This window comes from Buteo buteo, chromosome 16 (genome assembly GCF_964188355.1).
Source record: "Buteo buteo chromosome 16, bButBut1.hap1.1, whole genome shotgun sequence".
Classification (NCBI taxonomy): domain Eukaryota; kingdom Metazoa; phylum Chordata; class Aves; order Accipitriformes; family Accipitridae; genus Buteo; species Buteo buteo.
In genome coordinates, this window is record NC_134186.1 from 3,839,010 (window position 1) to 3,860,035 (window position 21,026).

The 21,026-nt window shown below is 48.7% G+C and overlaps 1 protein-coding gene across 2 annotated transcripts in view; it reads left to right on the forward strand.

Annotated features, from left to right (window-relative positions):
• Nucleotides 1-17,020: 17,020 nt before the first annotated feature.
• The window catches only part of CLIC4 (chloride intracellular channel 4), a 33,193-nt gene continuing 29,187 nt past the window's right edge, over nucleotides 17,021-21,026 (forward strand). The window contains exon 1 of one of the 2 annotated variants that reach the window (XM_075047458.1): nucleotides 17,021-17,186. In XM_075047458.1, coding sequence (XP_074903559.1) covers nucleotides 17,115-17,186 — 72 coding nt within the window. In that variant the 5' untranslated portion in view covers nucleotides 17,021-17,114. Of the gene's footprint in view, nucleotides 17,187-18,308; nucleotides 18,328-21,026 lie in introns of those variants that run through there. The other variant, XM_075047462.1, reaches the window with a different exon arrangement.

The following is a 21,026-nucleotide window of genomic DNA, read 5'->3' on the forward strand; positions in this document are numbered from 1 at the left end:
CTGTTCTGCTGGTTTGAGAAATGTGTAGTACTCCCTGAAAGCAGATGTAATCTGAATGATAAATAACAGCACTAAGGCAGAGTTCTGTGCTCAGAGCTGTAACTGTAAAACTTTGCACATTAAAGCTCATACGTGCTCGGCTCCATGTCTGACACGGTTAATCTAAGCAGAGGCCCAGACCTGGAGGACAGGCTAGTGCAGGCTGTGATGGGAGGTGCATCAACTTGGAGGAGGAACAGCTTAAATATGTGCATTTTTGCACTCTTGACTTCATTCCTCAAACACCAAACCTACTACTACGTGTGTTTTGGTATAAAAAGTAGTGCTATTGGAAGAGTAGCTTTCAGCAGGGCATTGAACTGTATTTGGATTGAGTTTCATTTGAACTGTTGTATGTGATAACTTAAGTTTTAGCATAGGCTTATCTGCTCGCAAAACCTTGAATTTTCTGCTTAAAGTCTGTTGTTAATGTCATGTAAGTATCCAGCAAGGTGGTCACAGCACTGACAGCACTCGATTCGCTTCTCAGCCAGAGTCCAAAACTGTAGTAGAGACTTTGGCAGGCGCGGGAGAGCTGCTGCTCCTTAGTGTCACCTTCCCCCACGGCTTTCCAGCCTCCTTCACTTTGCTGAATAGTGACTTGGTTTCCCTCTGGTATGATTTTTTTTTTTTTTCTCCTCCCCTGTCATATTCACAGAACTTTCCTGTGGAGTTGTTTGTTTCTCTTGATCAGGTCTCAGTCATTGTAATAAATTACTTTGAAAGTAGTCTATCTCTTCAAGGATAATAAAAAGATTATTAAATCTGAGAACAATGGAGTAGGCAGTTGTGTATTTCCAGATTAATCAACAGTTTGACTTTTGGACTTTATTTCAACTCTTCTAGAATGAGTTCAAAGAGGTTGTAACTGCTCGAGTTCATTCAGCTATGGCATGAAGAAGATAGAGATCGTTTCCCGCCCCACTGGCTGGAGGTAGATGATGTCCTGTAACAGTGACTTATCTGAGCTCTTTCTGCCTTGGAAATCAGGTAGTCAGCTGCTTAAACTACAGCAAGAACATTGCCTTTCTTGCTGTATTACACTCTCGAATGCATAACATACATAAACTATTTATCTTGTAACCCTGTCTTTGTTTCAAGCTAGATTCTGGTTGAAAGATACTGTTCGACTTAAGTTTTCTGTTGTTCGGGTTTAGTTCTGACTTGACTCGGTAGCATTTCCTTTTAGTAAGAGTGAAGCTTAGCTATCATCCATCATGCTTAAAAATCTTATGGTCCACTTATGATAATTTGTGTTTGCTTCCTTGGTTGCCTGGAGGTAATCAGTGTGCAAATACACGGGCAAGTTCTTTATATGCCCCATTCTGTGCATGGATTAATCCTTGGGAAGATGGGTGGGAAGTGTGGGATTTAATTTAATTGATCTTAAAATAAGAGAACAACCAATACACAGCTGGGTGTGATCAGACTTTGTTCAGAGGGCTGGTCCTCAATTTATCACTGTGGATTTATTATCAACACATTTGGCTGTTTTGCAGGGTTGGGTGAAGGGAGCTAACGCGAGCGGAGAGTTCTGTAGGTAACTCGGACGCTGTGTGTGCCGTATAAATCGAGCAGCTGAAGATGCTTACGAGAAGAGGGATTCAACTTAGATCCGTGTGTTTTTTACCTTTAAAGGAAAGTATTTTCGGTTTTTTTGCCTTAAATGCAAGCTGTGGTTATTGCAGGGCTATGCCTTTTGGGATATCCTGGAAGAAGCAGAGACAGGAGCTGCTTCCCCTGGCCACGCTCTTTGCCAGGGCAGGATGCATTTGCAAGTGCCTTTCACCAGGTGGGGCTGGGAGCAGGAGGGGAGGACTGCGCAGCGGGAAAAGACCACTTCTATAATGGGATTCTGCCCTTTAAATCTAGATTTTGATTAGAATTTTTTATTAAATTAGATTTAATAAAAAATTAGATTTTGTTATTAGAATCGCTGTTTAAAATTGTATCTGTGCAAGTCTAATTTATAGTTACCTATTGAAAAGGTGTTCAGTGTAGAAACATTCAGAAAAGGACAGATGGGCACGAAGCCTTGTTGTTAAGTGCAGAATTTGAGTCTGTGACCCAAACACCCAAAGATTTGGGTGTTGTGGTGGGAGAAAAGTCTTACTAACACTGTAAAATAGTCTTTAAGGTAGGGGTTCTTCTTTACTAAGAGAAAGTTTAATTTCTTCACAATGTGAAAAAGAAATAGTGTTGGACTTGCTTGCCCTGTTCACTAAAGCATCAGCTGTTGATGATCACTAATGAAGAACAGATGCACAGCATGGCAAAGCAGTAAACATTTTCTAAAGAAAAATACATAGGAAAATATACCAAACTTTACCAAAACTGTTCTAAGCTCTGCATGTGTTGAAGGAAGAGGTGTGCTTTGTGCTGTCTTGAACTTGGAAAGAACAGCAAGAAAGTACAAAAAGCAAAATCCCTCAAACGGATTCAATTCCAGGCAGTGAAGAAGCAGCCGCACTGAGCTTGTCCACAAACCTACCAAAGTAATGTGGGAATTGTTCAGTTGCTCAGCTTTTGAAGAGGCAAATGGCTGTTAAAAATATCAGCCGTTGCAAAACAACCAAAAAAAATGTTCTTGTGTTTCTTTTGTTTTAATTGACTTTCACCTAAAGGCCATTTGGCAAAATGAGTAAAAATTGTTGGTGTAGTGAAAAAAAAAAAAAGGATGTATTTAACAAAATCTGAATGTATGTATGTCAACTATGTGTGGTAACAACTTAAAAATGTACAGGGATGGTGTATCACGTTTACAAAAAATAGCTCAAATTTAGAGTCAAGTGACTACGGAAGTGTAAATCACACCCTTAAAGGTTGTATCAATTACCCTCCTTAAGCAAAATGGAACTACAAATGCAAAAATAGTATAAAACTGATCAGTTGAAAAGATGTTTCCTGTCTGCTAATTCAAACCAGGATTAGTGATTTAAATTAATTCAAGCAGGCTAATAAGAAACATTGGTTCTACATCTCCCTTCTGGAGCAAGATAAAGCCAGGAGCCCGATGTCTCCGTGGCTGGTGCCGTAGGAAATTGGGTGCTGGCTGCTGTTGGAGGCGAGATAGCAGATGAGATGGAGACAGCCCAGTCCATTAGGGTAATTTCTACGTCTGGATTAGCAAAGCTCAACCCTGGCCTGGTGTACAGTGGGCCAGTTAATTAGATTTTTCTATCTGCGCTTCTCATCTGCCTATATTTCACCACTCTGGGGATGAACCAAAAGCCCTTGCTTAAGGGAGAAGGATCACAGCCAGTTTGTCGCGGAGCTAAAAGTACTACCAGAAAGGAGGTTTTCTGTTTTGTTTTGGTTTTTTTTTCCTAGTCTTTCATTTAAAAACGTGAGTTGCAATGTGCTTCTGATGAGGTTTGCTGGTGTCTTGTATAGCTGAGAGGGGGCTGTGCCCGAGCAGCAAACAGGTATTGCGCAGAGCCAGCCCGAGTGTCCCGGGGAGGGGAAGTGCTGTGAAAATTCTTCCTTAGCTGGGAGTGTCGTATTTTATAATGGGACGTGACCGACTCCTGGGGCGGGTGAGCCGGTGTTTGACGCCCTAATTTGGCTGGGTGAAACTGGGATTAGAGGGCACAGTGACTCACGGTGACAACAACCGCCTTGTGCCATACGTGCCTGTTTGTTCAGGAATGTTTTGCTTCTGTTTTCTGCTGAGATGGTTCTGGATAACCCCAAAAATCGGCACTGCCAGAAAGAGCGCACTGGCTCCCAAGCTGGGACCGGTGTCAGCGCTGGGAGCGCAGCTCCCCGGCAACTCGGGGAGAGGATTTGCCACGGCGGGGATGACTCTGAGCCTTTAGCGCAAGGTGTTTTAATAGCAAATTATCTCTGGAGTTCGTATTGTGGCAGATTTCCTCGGGAACGGTGTTTTTTCTCATCCGGGATCATTCCCTTGGGAGTGGCACGGTGAACGCCTGCTGCAGCCGGTGGCGCAGAACTTGACCTCCGGGCCATGAGCAAGGGGGGGGGACGACGACAGGAATAATTTTTAATTCCCACATCTGTTTCCCCAGCCAGGGCACACTGCAACGGACGATGTAACGAGTTAAACAGCAGAAGGGATGTGGGGGTCCGGCTGCGTCCTTCCTCTCACACAAAGGCAGGATGCAGTTGCCCCTCGAGCAGCGCACGGTAGGTAGCCATCGCTCCCGAAATCAATGGTGCCTTTGTGCGCCGCGTCGAGCGCGCAGCTGTGCGCGTCGCGAACGACTGTCATCGCGTGGGAGAAGGGAGATGAGACGGGAGCGAGCAGGAGCCGGCGGCGCGGCCGTGAGGGCTGCGGCACCGGCACCCAACAGCGATACGAGCGTGTGATTCAGCCTGTTTGGAGACAGATCTCGCTGTTGCGTTAAGGTATTAAATCCGGGTGTAGGAGGTGCTTGCGGAGAAATGGAGAAGAATGTTGTCAAACAGATGCTTGACTGCTCGGGTTGCTCTTTCCAGCTGCGGGAGAGGAGTGGGGCTGGTCCGTGCGTGTGAGCCATGTCTGCTAATCCCAGGCAGGGGTGGGCGATGCTCTGAATCCCCAGCCTGGGAAGCTCTGAATCCTTCTGTTTTACTTAAAAGAAAACATGGAAAATGGCTATCTTGGGAAAGCAACTGGGGGGGGGGAGGAGAATTGTTCCATTCCTCTGCAAAAGCTTTGTGTTAAATCCAGGGGCAGAGCTGCAGCTTGTGTAAATTGTTGTGGCTATGCTGAAATAAATGGAGTTTTGGCTGCTGACGTCAGCTCGGGGATGGCCCCTGGAGAAAAGTTTCGGCTTATGCAGCCAGGCTCACAAAAGCACGTGTATCACTTATCTGCTCGGCCAGATCTTCCTTTGAATTTTCTCCCCACCCTTGACCTGTGGCGATGCCGTGTCCTGCTCCGGGCCGTCCCCAGGACCACAAACCTCGGCTGCCTTCGTGGCGCCCGTGCCCTGACCCGGCACGTGCGGTGGAAGAAGTGAATGTCCCGGGTGGGACAGGCCATGCCTGGGCTCCCGGCTCTGCTTGGAAATCTCACAGAAGGGTATTTGCCTGGGGGAGGCAGTGGCTTTTTGTAATTCCTCATTCAGGTTTTAAAAATAATTGGCTACGTGCTTCAAACGAAACTGAAGCCAGCGGAGCGGTTGCAAAAAAATTTCGATCCCTTTTGTGAATAACCCCCACATGCTTCCCCTCTGCAGGAGGGGGAAGGTCCCATTAAAAATAGATAGTCTCTCTGTCAGCTGGATTTTAATTCAGCGAGTGGATCCGACTACTGATGTGAAAAAATTACCTTTGTCACTGCGATGATATTTTTTTAATGAGACAGAAATGGTTTGGCACCTTTCCAGCTAATTAAAACCTTTGCGAGTCCACATGCACTGGCACAAGGGGACAAGAAGGGAAAATTACATTAAGTGCATGATTGGCAAAACAAAATTGAGCTCACTTTTATTTATTTATTTTTAATCTATTACAAGCATGTGAATGAATCCTTCTATTATTTATGCGGGAGGATAAAGAGAGCTTCGGGAGGAGGCAGAATCTGCTTTCAGCTTCAACTCTTCTTTCCAGACGACGAAAGTGGACACCTTGCCGTTATCCAGGACAGAGATAAGTGAAGGCAGTTGTGTGAAAAGGGAGTAATTCAAGTGTTTTGTGGGGGAATAGGGCATCACCCAGGAGGAGACCATCTCCATGGGCGCAGGGTTCATGTCAGTGGTCTGTGGGTTCCCCAGGCCACCACAGGGTAAATCTCACTGCTGAAAAAAAAAAAAAGCCTTTCACCCTCCCAAGGGTGATCAGACTATTTCAGCCGGAGCATCCTATGAGCTAAGTCACCCTGGGGTTTCCTTACGTCTCCGGATCGGCTGATGGGATTGCTCCAGCCATCAGCCCGAGCTGAAAGTGTTGCTCTCCAGCTACAGGGTTTTGCTACATCACTCGCCCAAATTGCGCTGCGTGCACAGAGCACCTTGTCTTGAGGTTGGCCGCATTGCCAGGGGGGACTTGGCCCTTCTCCAGCTGCTGCTCCCTTCCTCCCTGCCCTCAGCGCAGCGTTCAGCGCCTTCCACTGCCCGCACGGCAGCGCGGAGAAACTGCAGCAAATGTTAATCTAATTTATTGCTCGCTGTCCTTTTCGGGGTGTTTTTTGCTGGGGGAGGAGGAGGGAGATGAGACTGGTGCTGAGCTGGAGATGCTGACTCACTGTGTGAAGCCAGGCAACTCATGAGATCACTCCTGCCTCAGTTTCCCCATCAGTACAGTGGGTTTAGCATGCTCTGGTGGCATAATGAAGATTCATATTGATAAAATGCTCAGTGATGCTCATACCATTAACATCATTTTCCGATGACCAGGACTCTTTTGGCAGTTAAAGAGGTGACTTTGCTGCGGTGAGGCCAAGGAGCAGTACCCGTGAGTACCGTGGCAGGAATACCCCAGGGCTTCGGGATGCATTTACTCATGTAACGCTTTTCCTAAAGCCCACCAAGGTGCCTAGTGCTGGGGTCCCCCGTGGGCAGATCCCAAACCTGGATAAAGTTCAGACGGGGGGGGGGGGCAGGGGAACAGAGGAGAGGAATGAAGCTTTACAGCTGAAGGGATAAGAGCAAGCGGCAAAAGAAATATACTCCTGGCTATGCCACTCGCCCCAAGAAAAAGCATGCGGCATGGCCAGGCACGACAGGCTTGGGCTGGCTGGAGTCGCTGCAGCTCCCGGCCATCGCCGCGGTCCTTTGCAGCTCCCTTTGCCCAGCTTGGCCTTGCTTTGGCACCGGTGCTGTGCTGGCTCCGTCAGGACCTTCCCCGCGCCGCTGTGGCAGGACCGTGGCTCTGAATGCCGCTATTGTGAGCCCTGCGGTCGCCTGGCTCTGCCAGAGAAGGGGCCCTGGCTCCCCAGCTTTTTCAGTAAGCTGTAACGATGCTGTAGGTCAAAAGGCTGCGGTGGGAGATTCCTGGGAGAAGCCAACGATGCCGAGTCCTGTATCCTCCGAGTCCCGGTGCTCCTGCCGTGTGCCCTGCCGTGCTATCCTGCCCCGAAGGTAAACGTCTGCTCTCCAGGTTATAAAAGGTCCAGGTTCCCCCTGTTCCTTCCCGCACCCACTGCAATCCCCACGGCTCTGTTTTGCCGTGGGTGTGTTACACCCACCTGCTATCAACCACAAACCTTTTGATTTTTGTAAAAAAAAAAATTAGCATCTATTACTGGAAGCGAGGCCCCCAAAGGAAGAAAAAAATGCTCTGAAGTCCTTGTCCACGTTAACCCCATTTGTCTGCAGTAATTTTTCCCCTGTGCTTTGCCATCACGGCTGAAAGATTTTTCCAGTGACGCAGCTGGTACAGTGGGAGTGCTGGGGGGGGTCTCTGAGCTCTGGGACCCCACTTCTGCCTGTGCTGGACACCAGTTTTCCAGCTAGGTGAGCAGGCGGCTGGATCCTGGCACGGTGCCGCATGGGTCTCCTCGATACCAGGGAGGAACCGAGGCGGTGTTTGGATGTGCAACCAGCAGCGCCGGTTTATCTTGGCCGATTGCAGGCAGAGATTTGCCTGTGGAGCAGAGGTGGCACCAGCCCTCTCTCCAGCTCCTCCTGCAGTGGCCTCTGGGCTGTGTGTTGCCACCACGGCCCGTCAATGTCCCCGTGGTGGCCGTCCTCGGCTCCCTGCCCGAGCATTCCCTGGAGATGGAGACGTCGAGGATGCAAAAATCAAGAGGCCGAGTTCCCCAGCACCAGCCGTGGTGGCCCCTGCGGTGACGTGCCATGCGTTGGACCTTGGGTGCTGGGACCGAGGACGGGTGAGCTGCCGCTGCCCTGCCTTGGGGTGGGCTTGCTGCTCCAGCTTTCCGAGGCATGTAGGAGCTGAGATGGAGCTGCACTAACAGCTGGCAAGGAAATAACCCCGTGGAGCCTTGTCCTTGGTGGGATGGGACCTCTTTGGAAGTGCCAAGAGTGGGGGGTTAGGTGGAAATCAGTGGGTCTGGATGGAACCAAACCTCGCATAGGTTTGCTGTACTAGAAGTAGGGACTTGCCCTGCTGGGCTGAAGCCCGAGCAGTTGTGCACGTTGAATTTTCCCCCAGATTGTGCCCATCGATGCAAAAGAAAGGCATCTTCCGACGTGACGAGTAGATTAGCAGCATAATGCCAAGCAGATGGTGTGGCACAGGGCGGATGCAGCGGGGACCTTCCTGCACAAAAGCAGGAGGGGTTGCCAAGATGTTCAGGGAGCCCTAAATCTGTCTGCCCCTGGGGTCGGTCCCCTGAAACCGGTCTGGTGTGGCTGGACACATCGTCCCATTCTCCTGGGACAAGGGGTGTGCGAAGAGTGGGATTTCTGCCTGCTGCCAACAGAGGATTTGGGTTTATTGTCTTGAACTGCACATCCCTGCTATTAATGAGCAGCCAGGGTGTCATTTGAATTTAAATGACATCACAGATGCAGCCCTGCTAATTGCTCATTTGCTTACCCGGAGTAAGTGTTAAAGCAGTAAAAGAAACCTGAATCATAGAACCCTCTTGTGCATCTAATTAGGACGGCTGTAGAAAAGCAGCCCGTGTTTTAACCACCTTGTCCGCTGCTGTGCACGGCTCGGTTTCAGTCCCGTTTCTCACCTCACTGTGGTGAACAACTGGGCAAGTGATGCAGATCGCCTAGAAATACTGCGATTCATGGCCGGGACAGATGCAAAGGATTTGAAAGGGGGAAAACCTTGGCAGCGCTGGTGCTCAGAGAGATGCCATGCGGAGCCTGGGTGGGCTCGGGCAGCCCTTGTGCTGGGCTGTGAGGGAGAGGGATGGCTCCAGCCCTCAAATATCTGCTCCAGCTTTGTGCCTAAACTTTTGGCTCTAAATGGTTCTTATCATAACTTAGTAGGAGCCTGAAGAGTGTCTTATAGCGATTGTTACACAGAAAAACCACTGGGCTAAAGAGGTGATTATTAAAATTGCAAAATCAAATACCCGGTGCTCAGAAATACCAGAATTTCAGCCTGAGCAGGTAGAGTGTGTGCTGCAGATAACCTGCTCTTGTAATGGGAAGATTTGGGAAATCTTTGCTCTGGTTCTGCCCCGCAGGATTGTTGTTCTCCCTGTCTGCAGGGCAAAAGTGGCTTCCATGAGGACCATAGCTGCTTCTGCGAGTTTTTAGGCTGTGACTCGGGAGGTTTATGTTCAGGTCTCCATCCTGCTGTGGGCATATCTGGGCTTTGGGACGTCATTCCCTTGGCACCACTGTGCTGCCTCAGGCTGCAAGGTTTAAAGAAGGTGGAGGAGTTTCTGTCACTGCGTTTAGGGAGCTGCCAGCACTATACATGCTGCCGCAATATAAATAATTTTATCAAAAAGATTATTTCTGAGTCCTGGTAAGAACTGTGAGATCTTGGCTTCTTGTCCTGATCATGTTTCCTTTTCTTTCTCAAGTCCTTTGAAAAAAAATCTGGCTCCTTCCACTGTGACTCAGATAGGAGGAAATAAAATCCACATTCATCATGTCACTGCTTGAGTCAGATCGGCATTTACGCCATTAGTCCGGAGCAGGTTGGCTCCGTGATGGGTGTTTGCTTTGTTCCCTATGATGAATGTAATTAATCTTAGATGTGGACTTTGCCCAAAGAACCACCTGGAAAGCTCGAGGGAATTCGGATGCCTTCCTTCGTGGTGCACAGCTTCACCCCATCGACAGGAGCTCCCTCCGTGGAGGAGCGGGGCTAAGCTGGGAGAGCAGCAACCTGCAAGGGACTCACGTTTCTGCACGTGTAATGTCACGTAAACGCTCAGCGACCACGTCTGGTTCTCCCTGCGCATTCTCATCCCATGCCCTGTCACCTCAGGCTTTGGCTGTGATGTATAGCCCTGAAGCAGCCCTTTGCAGGGCTCCAGTAATCCCGCTGTCCCTACGTGATAAAAAGACAATTAAATAGTCACGTCGGTATCTTGCCGCCTGCCAGGTCTTGAGGGGCAAACGCACCCAGGGAGACAATTTGGGTCCCTCACTGCTTCTGATGGCTGCCTTATCTGCTGAGGGATTTAGAAGGCGCTTGTCTGATGTTCAAGGCTTAGCTCTGCGGGAACAGCCAGAGGCTGCTCCCTGGGGAAAAGATGGGGAGAGGCGGCTGCCAAAATGGCATTGCACGATAAAGGGTTTTTGTGCCTCCGGCGTGGAGGGTGTTTACCCGGGTGCCACGTTCATTTTTGAGGCTTATAGCAGGGCGAAGAGGAAAGCACTGATGTTTTCCTTACCTGGAGCAGGACACGAGTGATGGGGACACATCTCCACCCTGGCTGGAGCAGGGACCTGCCTCCTTCTTGCACATGATGGCACTGGGAACAGGTAAGTGCTCAGGGCAGCGAGGGGGAGGTGGAGAATCCTCCCTCCTGCACAAGGGTCTGGCACTGACCGTATCTCCCATGCCATGTCCGGGGCTACACCAAGCCCAGCACCGACCCCTTGGCGTAGCCCATTTTGGGCTGTCTTAGACTCCAGATGAGCAAATGAACTGCTGAGGTCGGCAGGGTTGTGCTGAGGATGGGCTTGGGTTGGTGTTTAGGGGGAACAAAACGGGGCTGGACATTGGCACCTGGAAAGCAAAGAGAGACCGATCCTGGAGGGACGATGCTCCTCATCATGGCTAGAAGTGGAAACGGCCCTGGGAGCTAGCAGAGATGTAAAACTTCAGATGCTGACTAGTTTATACCTGCACTGCTGAATGAGCTGCTGCTCTGCGGGCAGTCCTGGGGCAAATCACTTAACCTCATCCAGCTGTTCCCCTAGGAGAAGGAATTAATTGAATTATTTTGTCTTGATGGGCCCTCTGAAGCAAGCTGACTGTGATCACTGCTGACACACCAGCAACTGCCAGGTCAGTAGAAGACCCTGCCAGGTTGGGGCAGGGGCCCGTTTCATTCCAAGTGTGCAGATACAGAAATAAAGATATTTCAGACCCTGGGTGCAAGCTGAGTCTTAGCATATATTGCAGTGAAATGAGCTGGGGCCTTGAAGGAGCTGTTTGCTTTGTCCTCTCCCTCCCCTTGCTGGCTCCAAGCACCGGTCTGGGTCAGCACCACACACCTTCATCAGCTGCGCATTTCTGGCAGCTGCTCAGGAGCGGAAAGTAGTTCCCTTCTCTCCTTCAAGGGTTTCTCCCATGCTCGAAGCTTTGCTGCGGAGCAAAGAACATCAGCAGTATCTTTACTGTGAGAAGAAAACACATAGAGTGGTTTGTATTTTAAAGGTGACAGTCTTGCAATAAATTGGGATGGATTATCAGGCGTCTACAGTGATAACGTGGTTTTGGATCAAGCAAGCCTGGGGATAAAGAGGTTTCAGTGCGGGGTTTGGGGTTTGTTTTGCTCTGATGTTAGCCTGCACCCCAGAGAGAAAATATACTGGCTCGGTGTAATTACTTTAATTGGACAGATCTTCTGCAGATGCCATTTGCAGGCTGATGAAAGATGGGGACGGAGCTGGTGCTTCCACTCTCTGCTCACACACAATGGAGCACGCAGGACACGAGAGGCTGCCGGTGCTGCGCGCTGGCTTTCAACACCACAGCTTTCCCCGGGGTCTTTTACAGAACTTGCAGACCATTAAAAAGCCACATCAAACGGTATTTCTTCCATTTAAGCTTCATGACAGAAGCCAGTCCAGGGTGTTGAAACCCAGCTGGGAGCTGCTGGGATATAATGGAAAGAGTTCATTAGGGGAGACCCCAGCTACCGGCAACTTTCAGGCTTTTCAGATGATAGAAATGCAAGGGGAAACCTAGGTGGTGGCAGTTGATTGCTGTGCTTCAGGGTAATGTGGCTGATTTAACCACTTAATCAGCTGAAGCCGGGCAAACTTGGTATTTTTATTTTGAGAGAAGGAGGTTGCATACTGTTTTTTTTCTTTAACCAAGTCATGTTATCAGTCCAGCTCTTTGAAACACCCAGAGACTAACCTTAAAAGAAAACAGCCTATGACCTTAATTTATTTACTTTCAGGCAACTTCTATACACAAGGGCGGGGAAATACAGATTTTACTTAAACAGGCACAGGAAACAGTGTGTTTTCCTTCTTTCTTTCTTTCTTTTTTTTTCCCCCCAGATAACTTTTAAAACCAGAACTGCAGTAGATTGGGGTTTTTTCCTGAAGGAATTCCAGGTGCCTGGTGTGTGTGCGTCTTTGCAGTGCTGCTGTAGGGATGTGTCCTGGGAGGTTTTCCAGCACCCAGACTCAACTTCCAGCTCCCTTCACGCTTAGCTGAGGCTCGAACTCTGCCTCTTGGTCCTTTCCAGGTCCCTTTCTACAAAAGGGTGAAGCTGAAATCTTTGTTTCCTGATGCTCACAGTAGAGAAAAGACCAATATCTGAATTTTGAAAGTAGGGCAGTGAGAAATACACGGCGAGGCGACAAGAGGCATGGCAACAGCCTCCTGCTGAAAGAGGAGAGTCAGGCATTCAATTACTCCTGTTGTATGTGTGGTCCTGAGAGCCAACTTTCCTTTTCCCCTCCTTGGATATCACCTCCAAACGCGGGGAGATGCCAAGCAGTTTAACTTTGCCAGTGTTTCAGTGACACTAAAGGGAGCGAGGTGAAAACTCTGCCTGTGTCAGCGTTCCTGTAAACCTGCCCCCACCATGCCTCAGTGTAGGGGACGTAAGGCAGCCCAGGGAAACCTGCAGACAATGCCTGCTTTGTCTACCTCCCTTCTCCTCGGGCGCCGTGAGATGCTGAGTCCAAACATTTAACCACAAAATGCATTAATTACCGTCCAGCTCCCTGGGGTAAGGACCATATGCCAGTAACCAGAAAAAAAAGCATGCTATTGCATGGAAAGTACATCGATTGTTAAATGACTCCAAGCTGCAATAACTGCCACTAAAGGTTCTTGATTAACATTTCCTAGAAACATTTAGTGCTCCAACCTCTGTGCTTGGAGCAGTGTTAATTTGGACCGTGCAAAAGAGGAGCGACCCAGAAATTGTGGGGTGAAGTCAATTTCCCACATAATGATATGGGATGCGTCCTCTGCTCCTGTAATTCTGCCTCAACCCACAGCAGAGAGCTGTTTTCCACTGTATTTTTCACCACTGTCAGATGTTAACTCTGGGTCCGGTTCCACGCAGCGCTGTGTGTCCTCAGCTGCTCACTTCAGCGCCTTGTGGGACCAGCTCCGTGAGCCTGCAGTTAATGCTAAAATTTGGCATCCGCCCCGGATGAAAATGAGCTATCTAGGGACAGCTGGCTGGGAGTTACAGCAAACTGCAAACAGTCTGACACAAGCAGAAGTTTGATTTCCCCCGCACTCCCTGTAAATCTGGCGGGCTAACACCCTCCGATCCTCTTCAAAAACAAACACTGCTCAACACAGGGGTAATAAAACACGAATGAGCGATATCAGCAGAACAAAACAGTCCATCCTAGGTGGCAGGGGATGGATGGAGCCCAAAATCTCGCTTGGTGTCTGGATGGGAGGCTAAAGGAAATTGGAGCTTATGGGGTTACTTTGCGAAAGGGGCACCATCACAGCAGAGCATCTGGGACACGTGGTCTCTGGGCCTGCGGTCACTGCTCTTCCTCTTCAAGTCTCCAGGGAAAGATTTTGCAGCGTCCAGGCCTGCAGACAAGTCCAGGAACCCGAATTAGCATTGCAATGAGAATGCTGGTATTTTTAAACCAGGGCGTGTCATTTCTGCCTTTCTTTTAATAGGTGTCCGTGGGCAGGTTCTTCTCATAGCTTCATCCACCATTGCTTTAAAGAGCTATAATGAACCCGACTGTCAGCCCAGGCTCTCGTTTCCAGCCGTGGCCGGCACTGGATGGTCTAGCGAGCAGCCGTGCTGCATTCTGCCTTCCAAACCTTCCTCAGCACCCTTTCTTCTCGAAGCAGTTTCATTATGTTTAAAAGCCGGGATGTTCGTACGTCATGCGGTCCCGCTGTGCTGCAACATGACCTGCATGCTGAGCTCCTCCAGTGCCTGAAAAACTCCCCTCAGAAATAAAAAGCCATTTTTGAACCCCAGGGTCAATGCGGCAGTGAATTCCACCGGCTGAATGTGCGCAGCGAGGGCCGGGGCAGGAGAACGCTTGCTTTGATATCTTTAACATCTGATGCCTCCCGTTTCAAAAGCACTTGGAAAGTTTGAGATGGAAAATTGCTGCATAAAGGCCAAAAGTGCTAGAGAAGTGAAACAATAATATGCTGTTTTGCTGCTCTGCCAAATGGAAAAAAGCCTTCTCAATACAGCATAAAATAATATAGAGGGAGTGACCTATTGGTCTAGGCATAGGTGGGGGGGCCAGAATTGCTTTGTTCTGACTCCCTGACTTGGTCCAAATTTAGCTTTGAATAAGTCACTTAACTTCTCTGACTCATTCCTCACAGCTGTAGAAGGTGGGTAATACTCATTTTCCTACGGATTGTTAGGAGGATTGGTTATTTATTTTGTAAAGCTTGGACAAATTAATTCCGAGTATTATCGAAGAAAATCTTCCAGTATAACATAAGTAGCGATTACAGAACTAGGAAAGAATCAAGAGCTTTCAACTTTCAAAACCGTTCTGAGCGTTGTTACGGAAAGAGGTTTCATTTGAATGGGGAAGATGAGGGGTTTGGTAGGTGGCAGCTGGAAACCAGGAAAATATCATCTAAAAGTAAAATAGCTGAAAAGATATTAAGCAACAGACAAAGCTGGTGCAGCTGGATATAAATGAAATAAGGTAGCTATTAGCTGCTCTGCAAGATAACAGCATGTAAACTCTTTTGTTAGAGAGAAATTCAGTGGCAGCGAGGAAAAAAACAGCCTTGGCAGCTCCTTTGTATGGCTGGTAAAACATAAAAAAGCAGAGTGCCTCACAGACCTCAAATTTGTTGCTCTACACCTTCCTTTAGCAGCGCCGTGGGAGAGCTATTTCTTTGTACTAAAAACACTGCCTTTTCAAAAGTAGGTGGTTCTTTGCTTTGGGGAGGCTTATAAAGTATTTCAAGTTTTACAACCCCCTGTGATCTCGAAACTTTTGGCAGAGGAGGATGGTGAAGCACGGAGAGGAAGGCTTGGTCCTTGGCTGAGCGAGGGGGGTATCTCCTTCCGTGCTCCTTAACCTGGCGCTGCTCAGCCCCGTTCAGAGGACTCGGCTCTTGCCTGTCCCAGCAGACCCCAAACAAGCAGCAGAGGACAACAGCTTTCCCCTGCCAGCGTGCTGCTGCAATGGCCTTGCAATAAAAGCCCCTTGTCACCAGTTCCTGAACCAAGTGGGGACATTTGGCCCAACTGGTGCAAATTTCTTACTCTGCCGTGTGGAAAAAGTGAACGTAAAGCCCCAAAACTGGTGCTCATGGAAGGTCTCTGTGACAATCCCATTTAAGGGAAATGTTTTTCCCTCTTCTCTATCCCACCCACGTTCCAACGACAGTGTCCTTTGTGGTACAGGCTGCAATTAATTTAAGGGCAATTATTCAGGGAGGTTCCTGGATGGGCCTGGACTGCACAGTCCTGCCTTGCTCCCAGATCGGTTTGGTTACAGTGACACACCAATCCCAATTTAGACTGTCCCACCCCATGAATCAGCGAGGTTCCTTAGAATTTCTGTCAAACAAATAGAAATGAATCTTCCACTGACTCCCAGGGAGTCTGCTGAGCTGAGGAGGGCTGTACAGAAGCTGTAGGAATGGGAATGAAAAGGACTTTGTCACATCGGTTGCCCAGCCCTGTCAGCACCGGGATAGGGTCTGACAGCAGTTTTTCCTGCTCTAGATGAACGATTCAAGGACATTCAAAGATGAAATTTGCTTAAAGACATCCGGTTATGCAGAACTGAGGGTAGTAAAATGCCTGGAGAGATATGAGGTTTTGTTATTACCAGTGAATACTCCGTTGGTAACCATTTCATCCAGACCCATTTCTGGCTGCACGGATGCATTTGGGTACAAATTACAGGGAGGTTCGCTCCAGCGCCGGGTCACAGACAGCATTAAAGCAGTAGAGGTGGAGAGCTGCGTCTACAAGTCATTCAGTGTCACCTCAGGGTATCCCACAGCCCCAGCGCATCCTACCCTGGGAACGGCTCTGCCGAGACATCCAGGTGCAGCTGAACTCAGACTATGAAAAACAGAGTCTGAGCTCCTGAAAAAAGGAAGGACTGGGAGCGAGGGCGGGTGCTGCCGAGGCATAAAAGCCGCTCTGTTCACAACGGCTTGGACTCCGCAGGCATGAAGTCGCATGGGGAAAATGTGATCGCAGGCTGCGTGCTGCCTTGTGCTATTTTGGTGAAAAGACTGGAAAAAGGGTAAACTGTTTAATTTCATTCCGATGTTTCGCCTAATTCTCCTGCGCATTTTTCTGTCCAGCTCCTCAGTCCCTGACCTTAATAGCGAGGGAGAAACTGGGCTGGAAACACTCCTCCCTGCTTCTCAAAATAGATTTTTTTTTTCCCCCAGCCAGGAAAGAAGCTATTTCTGCTGCTCTGGCGCAGACGCCCGCCCTGTGGCGGGTCCCGTACCCCGGTGGGGCTTTGAGGGGGAAGTTTCTAGTTTTGAAGCTTTTTCCCCCGCAGGCGAGGCAGGCTGCAGACACACACGATATACACACACACACGATATACTACACACACACACGACCCCCTCCCTGGGCCTGGCAGCGCCCACAGGCCTGCGGCCTCCGCCAAGGCCGGGCCCAAGCAGGCCGCTCCCAGACGTTAGGTCATCGGGCACCGCACCAGCAACGGGGAGCGCCCGCCACCGGCCTCACCCCGGGGTGGGGGGCTCCCCCAACAGCCCCGGGGGTGTCCCCCGGCCCTGCCAGCCGGGAGTCCCCCCCCCATCCCGCCTTTTCCCTCAGGCGGCACCGCGCCCTGCGGCCCGCCATGGAAACCGTTGCCCACCCCCCCCCCTCCTCAGCTCAGCCCCGGCTCCGCCCCTTTTGACGCTGGCCCCGCCCTTTTCGACGCTGGCCCCGCCCCTCCCGCCTCGCTCCGGCCCCGGGCGGGCGGCTGGGGCCGCTGGGGCGGGGCCGGCGGCAGTCGCGCGCAGGGCGGGTGAGGCGAGCGGTGTGGCGTCGCCGTCCCGGGCTGGCAGCGGCGGGTGAGGGCGAGAGGCGGGCGGAGGTTTGAAGCATGGCGTTGTCCGTGCCGGTCAACGGGTTGAAGGAGGGGGATAAAGAACCCGTCATCGAGCTCTTCGTCAAGGTAATAGGCGGAGGGGTGGTGGCCCGGCTCGGCGCCGAGCGCGCCGCTCCCCGACCGTTGGTCGCCCCCTCCCCCAACCGCCGTTTTCCCGCCTTGAGGCGGGGGGGGGGGGGGGCTCCAAGTTTCCCTCAGCGACTCGCTCGGGGCCGCTTCTCCACGGCGGACCGGGTCAGGGGGGGACCGGGCACCCCCTTCCCCACCTACTGCTCGGGGCTCCCCTCCTTTTTTCTCCCCCACCCACCCTCCAAACTCCCGGGGGCGAGGCGGGACGGCGGGTCTCTCCTCACGGCGGCTCCGGGCTCGGCTGTAGGCGACGCCTCGTCGTTCGGCTCGGTGCGGGGCGGCTGGGTACAAAAGGGCCCTTCGGTTGGGGAGGGTTTGAGGGGGGGGGTGCGTGTGTGTGTGTCCCCGGAGCGGGGAGGGAGTGCGGGGAATCGGGGCTGAGTCGGTGTGTATAGATGGAGGGTGTGACGCTGCGAACCGCAAGTAAGTCACTTTTGAAAAGTGTGCCCGCGTGCGTTTGCTGGAAAATTCTTTTCCCGAGAGCAAATGGTGCAGCTGGTGCATAGCAGGACTGTGGGCATCGGTAGCAGAGAGGAGTAACTTGCTCTGTGCACCACAACGCGTTGCCCTCGCGATTCGGCGCCCTGCATTGTGCGCCCAAGTGTGCGCATGAAGGTAGTAAAAATACGAGTTACTCTGCACTCAGTCCCCCACCTACCAAGTGTGCTTTTGTGTCAGAAAGCAAACATGTAAATGCATCACCAGTTTTTCTTCCGAACTAGAAGAATGAGCATGTGTTGTACTGGCCTTATCTGGCAGAGATAACATATGGTATCTCCACATGTTTTGCGTTCATATATTGCAGTATGATGCAATATTTTGCATCCTCTGGGGCTCTAGTGATGCAGCATCTTAGTTTTACTTCATATCAAAAATGCAGAGAGTAAATGGTGTTAATTTTTTCTTACTGTGCTTAAACTTACTTTGAAGAAAGCTTCTGTAGAGAAGTATTTTAATTCTTCAGATGAAGTTTCTTTCTCTTGCAGTGAGAAAATAATGGAAAACCTTCATCTGAGATCTTGGGAATTGCTTAGTATAAAAGCCACGATGACAGACATGAAAATTTCCAGCAGACTAGGTAGAGCTTTGAAAATAAGTTGTTAAAGATAGATTTTATTTCTTAAATGATACTCTAAAAATGTTGAATTTTTCCTGTTTCAGACTTTTTAGTAGTATCAAGAGGCAGTAGTGGGACCCGGGGAAAGCATTGGAGTGGAGGATTCCAGATTTGATTTTAGTCAGAATATTTGGGCTCTTAGTATAGAGGTTAGAACTTACTAGCACAGCAATTAAGTTACAGATTACTTTGAATTATTTATAGCAGTACTACTTTAATATAACATGCCAATTTATCTTCATCTGACCTAAAGTTTGTTGGCTGATTTTCCTTATTTTTAAACAAATTCGAGCAAGTGGTTGATGGCAGAAGGATTTGAGGGTAGGGGGAATAAGCTTTGTGGGTCTGTTTAAAAAGGATATTTTATGCACAAGGAGTAGCATGGAAGAGGGTGTAAAAACAGTTGTGAAAAGCATGTACTGATTGTGATTAAATTGGTATTGGACCACTAAAGTTGTGAGACTATGTGAAAGGGGAAAAGCAGGGAATTTTTCTGTCCCCCTCAGCTGAAACTTCTTTATTGGCATGGATTTAAGGTTATATTCGGGATTATCAGTGAGTGGTATCTCCCTCAAGGAAGCCTTTTCCCTGTGTTATGAATAACTGCTGCAAGCTGTATACTGTCTGCCTTTAGGATAGAGTTCAGGTTAAAAAAGAAGTTATTGTCTGCCTTCATGATCTTCAGGTAAAGGTTATTACCCTGTAAAATTCAGCAGAGGAAGAACACCCCCCCACCGCAGCAGAGAGACCAAAATAGTTGTTTCATCTGGGTGTTGCTGCCTGTCCTACACTTTATTGAAGCTGTTAAGTATTATTGGAAGAGTGTTTTTGTAAAGCTAATAAAACTCTTGTTTGTTACCTGTATCATTAAAATGGTCACTTCATAAAATGCGAGCAGAATATTTATGGTTATTCAAGAAAACTAATAGTGTCTGTCTAGAAGAGCACTAGATTTTGATTTAGTCTCCCCCCCCCCCCCCCCCCCCCCGCAAATGGGAAGGAAGCTCTGTGTCTGCTTTAGTCTCTTGCATAGTTTTCACCTGGTTATGGGTGCAATCTAGAAAAAGTCTGAAGTTACTGAGTGAATGTTAGAGTATTTTGCAATGTAGCTAATCACTTTTCAAATGGTATATGGGGTCTTGGTTCTACCTGTGCACTGTTAGTCAGCGAAGCTCTTAAGGTAGAGGTAGTGGAGAGACTTCTTGACCAAAAAAGAAATCTCTGCCAAATGCCTGCGGCTGAAGGGCGGTAACTGTATGACCTGTGTACAAAGGATTGTAGCAGCCAGACTAAGATGAAACAAAGGTATGGATTAAAGCTTGAGAAACAAACCTGTGAAGCAGGAGAAACAGTTTGGCTTCATGCCCAAAATGTTGGGTTTGAATCTTATTAAATTGTGATCAGTAACAAAATAGGATGGGCACAGCATGGGGAAGAGTGCACACATGGTTAGGTTTCAGTTATGAATAACTATATAGGGCTGTTTGTCACCAGCAAATTGCTTTGGTTTATTCAAGACCTGTAACTTGTATTTTCGTAGTCTGCGATAAAAGTATGTGCAGAATTAGGATACTTGGGTAAGAAAATGTGTTACAGTGCTGAAACTGAGGTGAATAATCTGTTTCTTGGTCTCAGATAATGAGTAGCTTCAGCAGCTTTTTTGTTACAGTGCTGGTGGGCTGCCTGGGGTCTCTTTTAAACTAAGTGTAAATATTTTTCAAGTCTTTCCTCTGAGAGCTGATTAGGAGAATCGAGTGATATATCTGATTTCATTTAGTTTTCTCATGTGTTCTTCACATGCTTTATTAATGAGGGAGGCCCACTTCCATTGTCCAACAGAATATTTTTATATGCCCTTGTGGCATTTTAGAGTAGTGAAGACTTGTAATGAATGTGCACACAGAAACTCGAGTGTTGTGATCTGAATACAACTCCTATAACCCACTTGTAATAGCTGCAATTTAGTTGATAGTGTGTGGATTTTTATTGTAAATAAAAAACATGGTGGACTGACTTGGTCAAATAGAACCACTCATCTGTGGAAACCACAGGACAGAGCTTACAAAACTACTTGTGCAGTTTCTTTAAGACAGTGTACAAAGGAGATGGAGCTGCTCAAAGCTCAGCCCTTGAAGTTCTAGAGGGCAGTCGGTGATTGCATTCTTCTTGTAATAGCAAGGTGAAGACACAGATGATCAACAAGTTTGGTGTTAAAGGAAAAAAACAACAAACTCAACAAACAAGAAATTCATAGTCGTATATCTGCTGGCATGAGACGGGTTATAGTAGATGTAGGTAACCATTGAGGAAGGTGCTCTCTTCTTCAACTGTGTAACATGTGTATACTTGCAGATTAATTAGACCTTGGATTTCTGGCAGCTTTCAAATAAGATGTCATTGCGAAATTTGGCACCTGTTTTGAAAATCAGATAGTGTCTACTATCTGTTTACCTGTGAATTGTACTGTCAGTAGGAAGAAAGCTGTGATTTCACATTTAATAAATACCCTGCTCTAAAACGCCCCCAATGATTGTAACAGAAGCTTGTCTACATTTTTGTATATCTGAATTAAACAGAAATTTGGCAGGTGAACTGTTTGTCTTCCGGGATCTAGGTCCGTTTTGTTCAGTTAAATGTTGGAGCCAGTGGCAGGAAAGGGA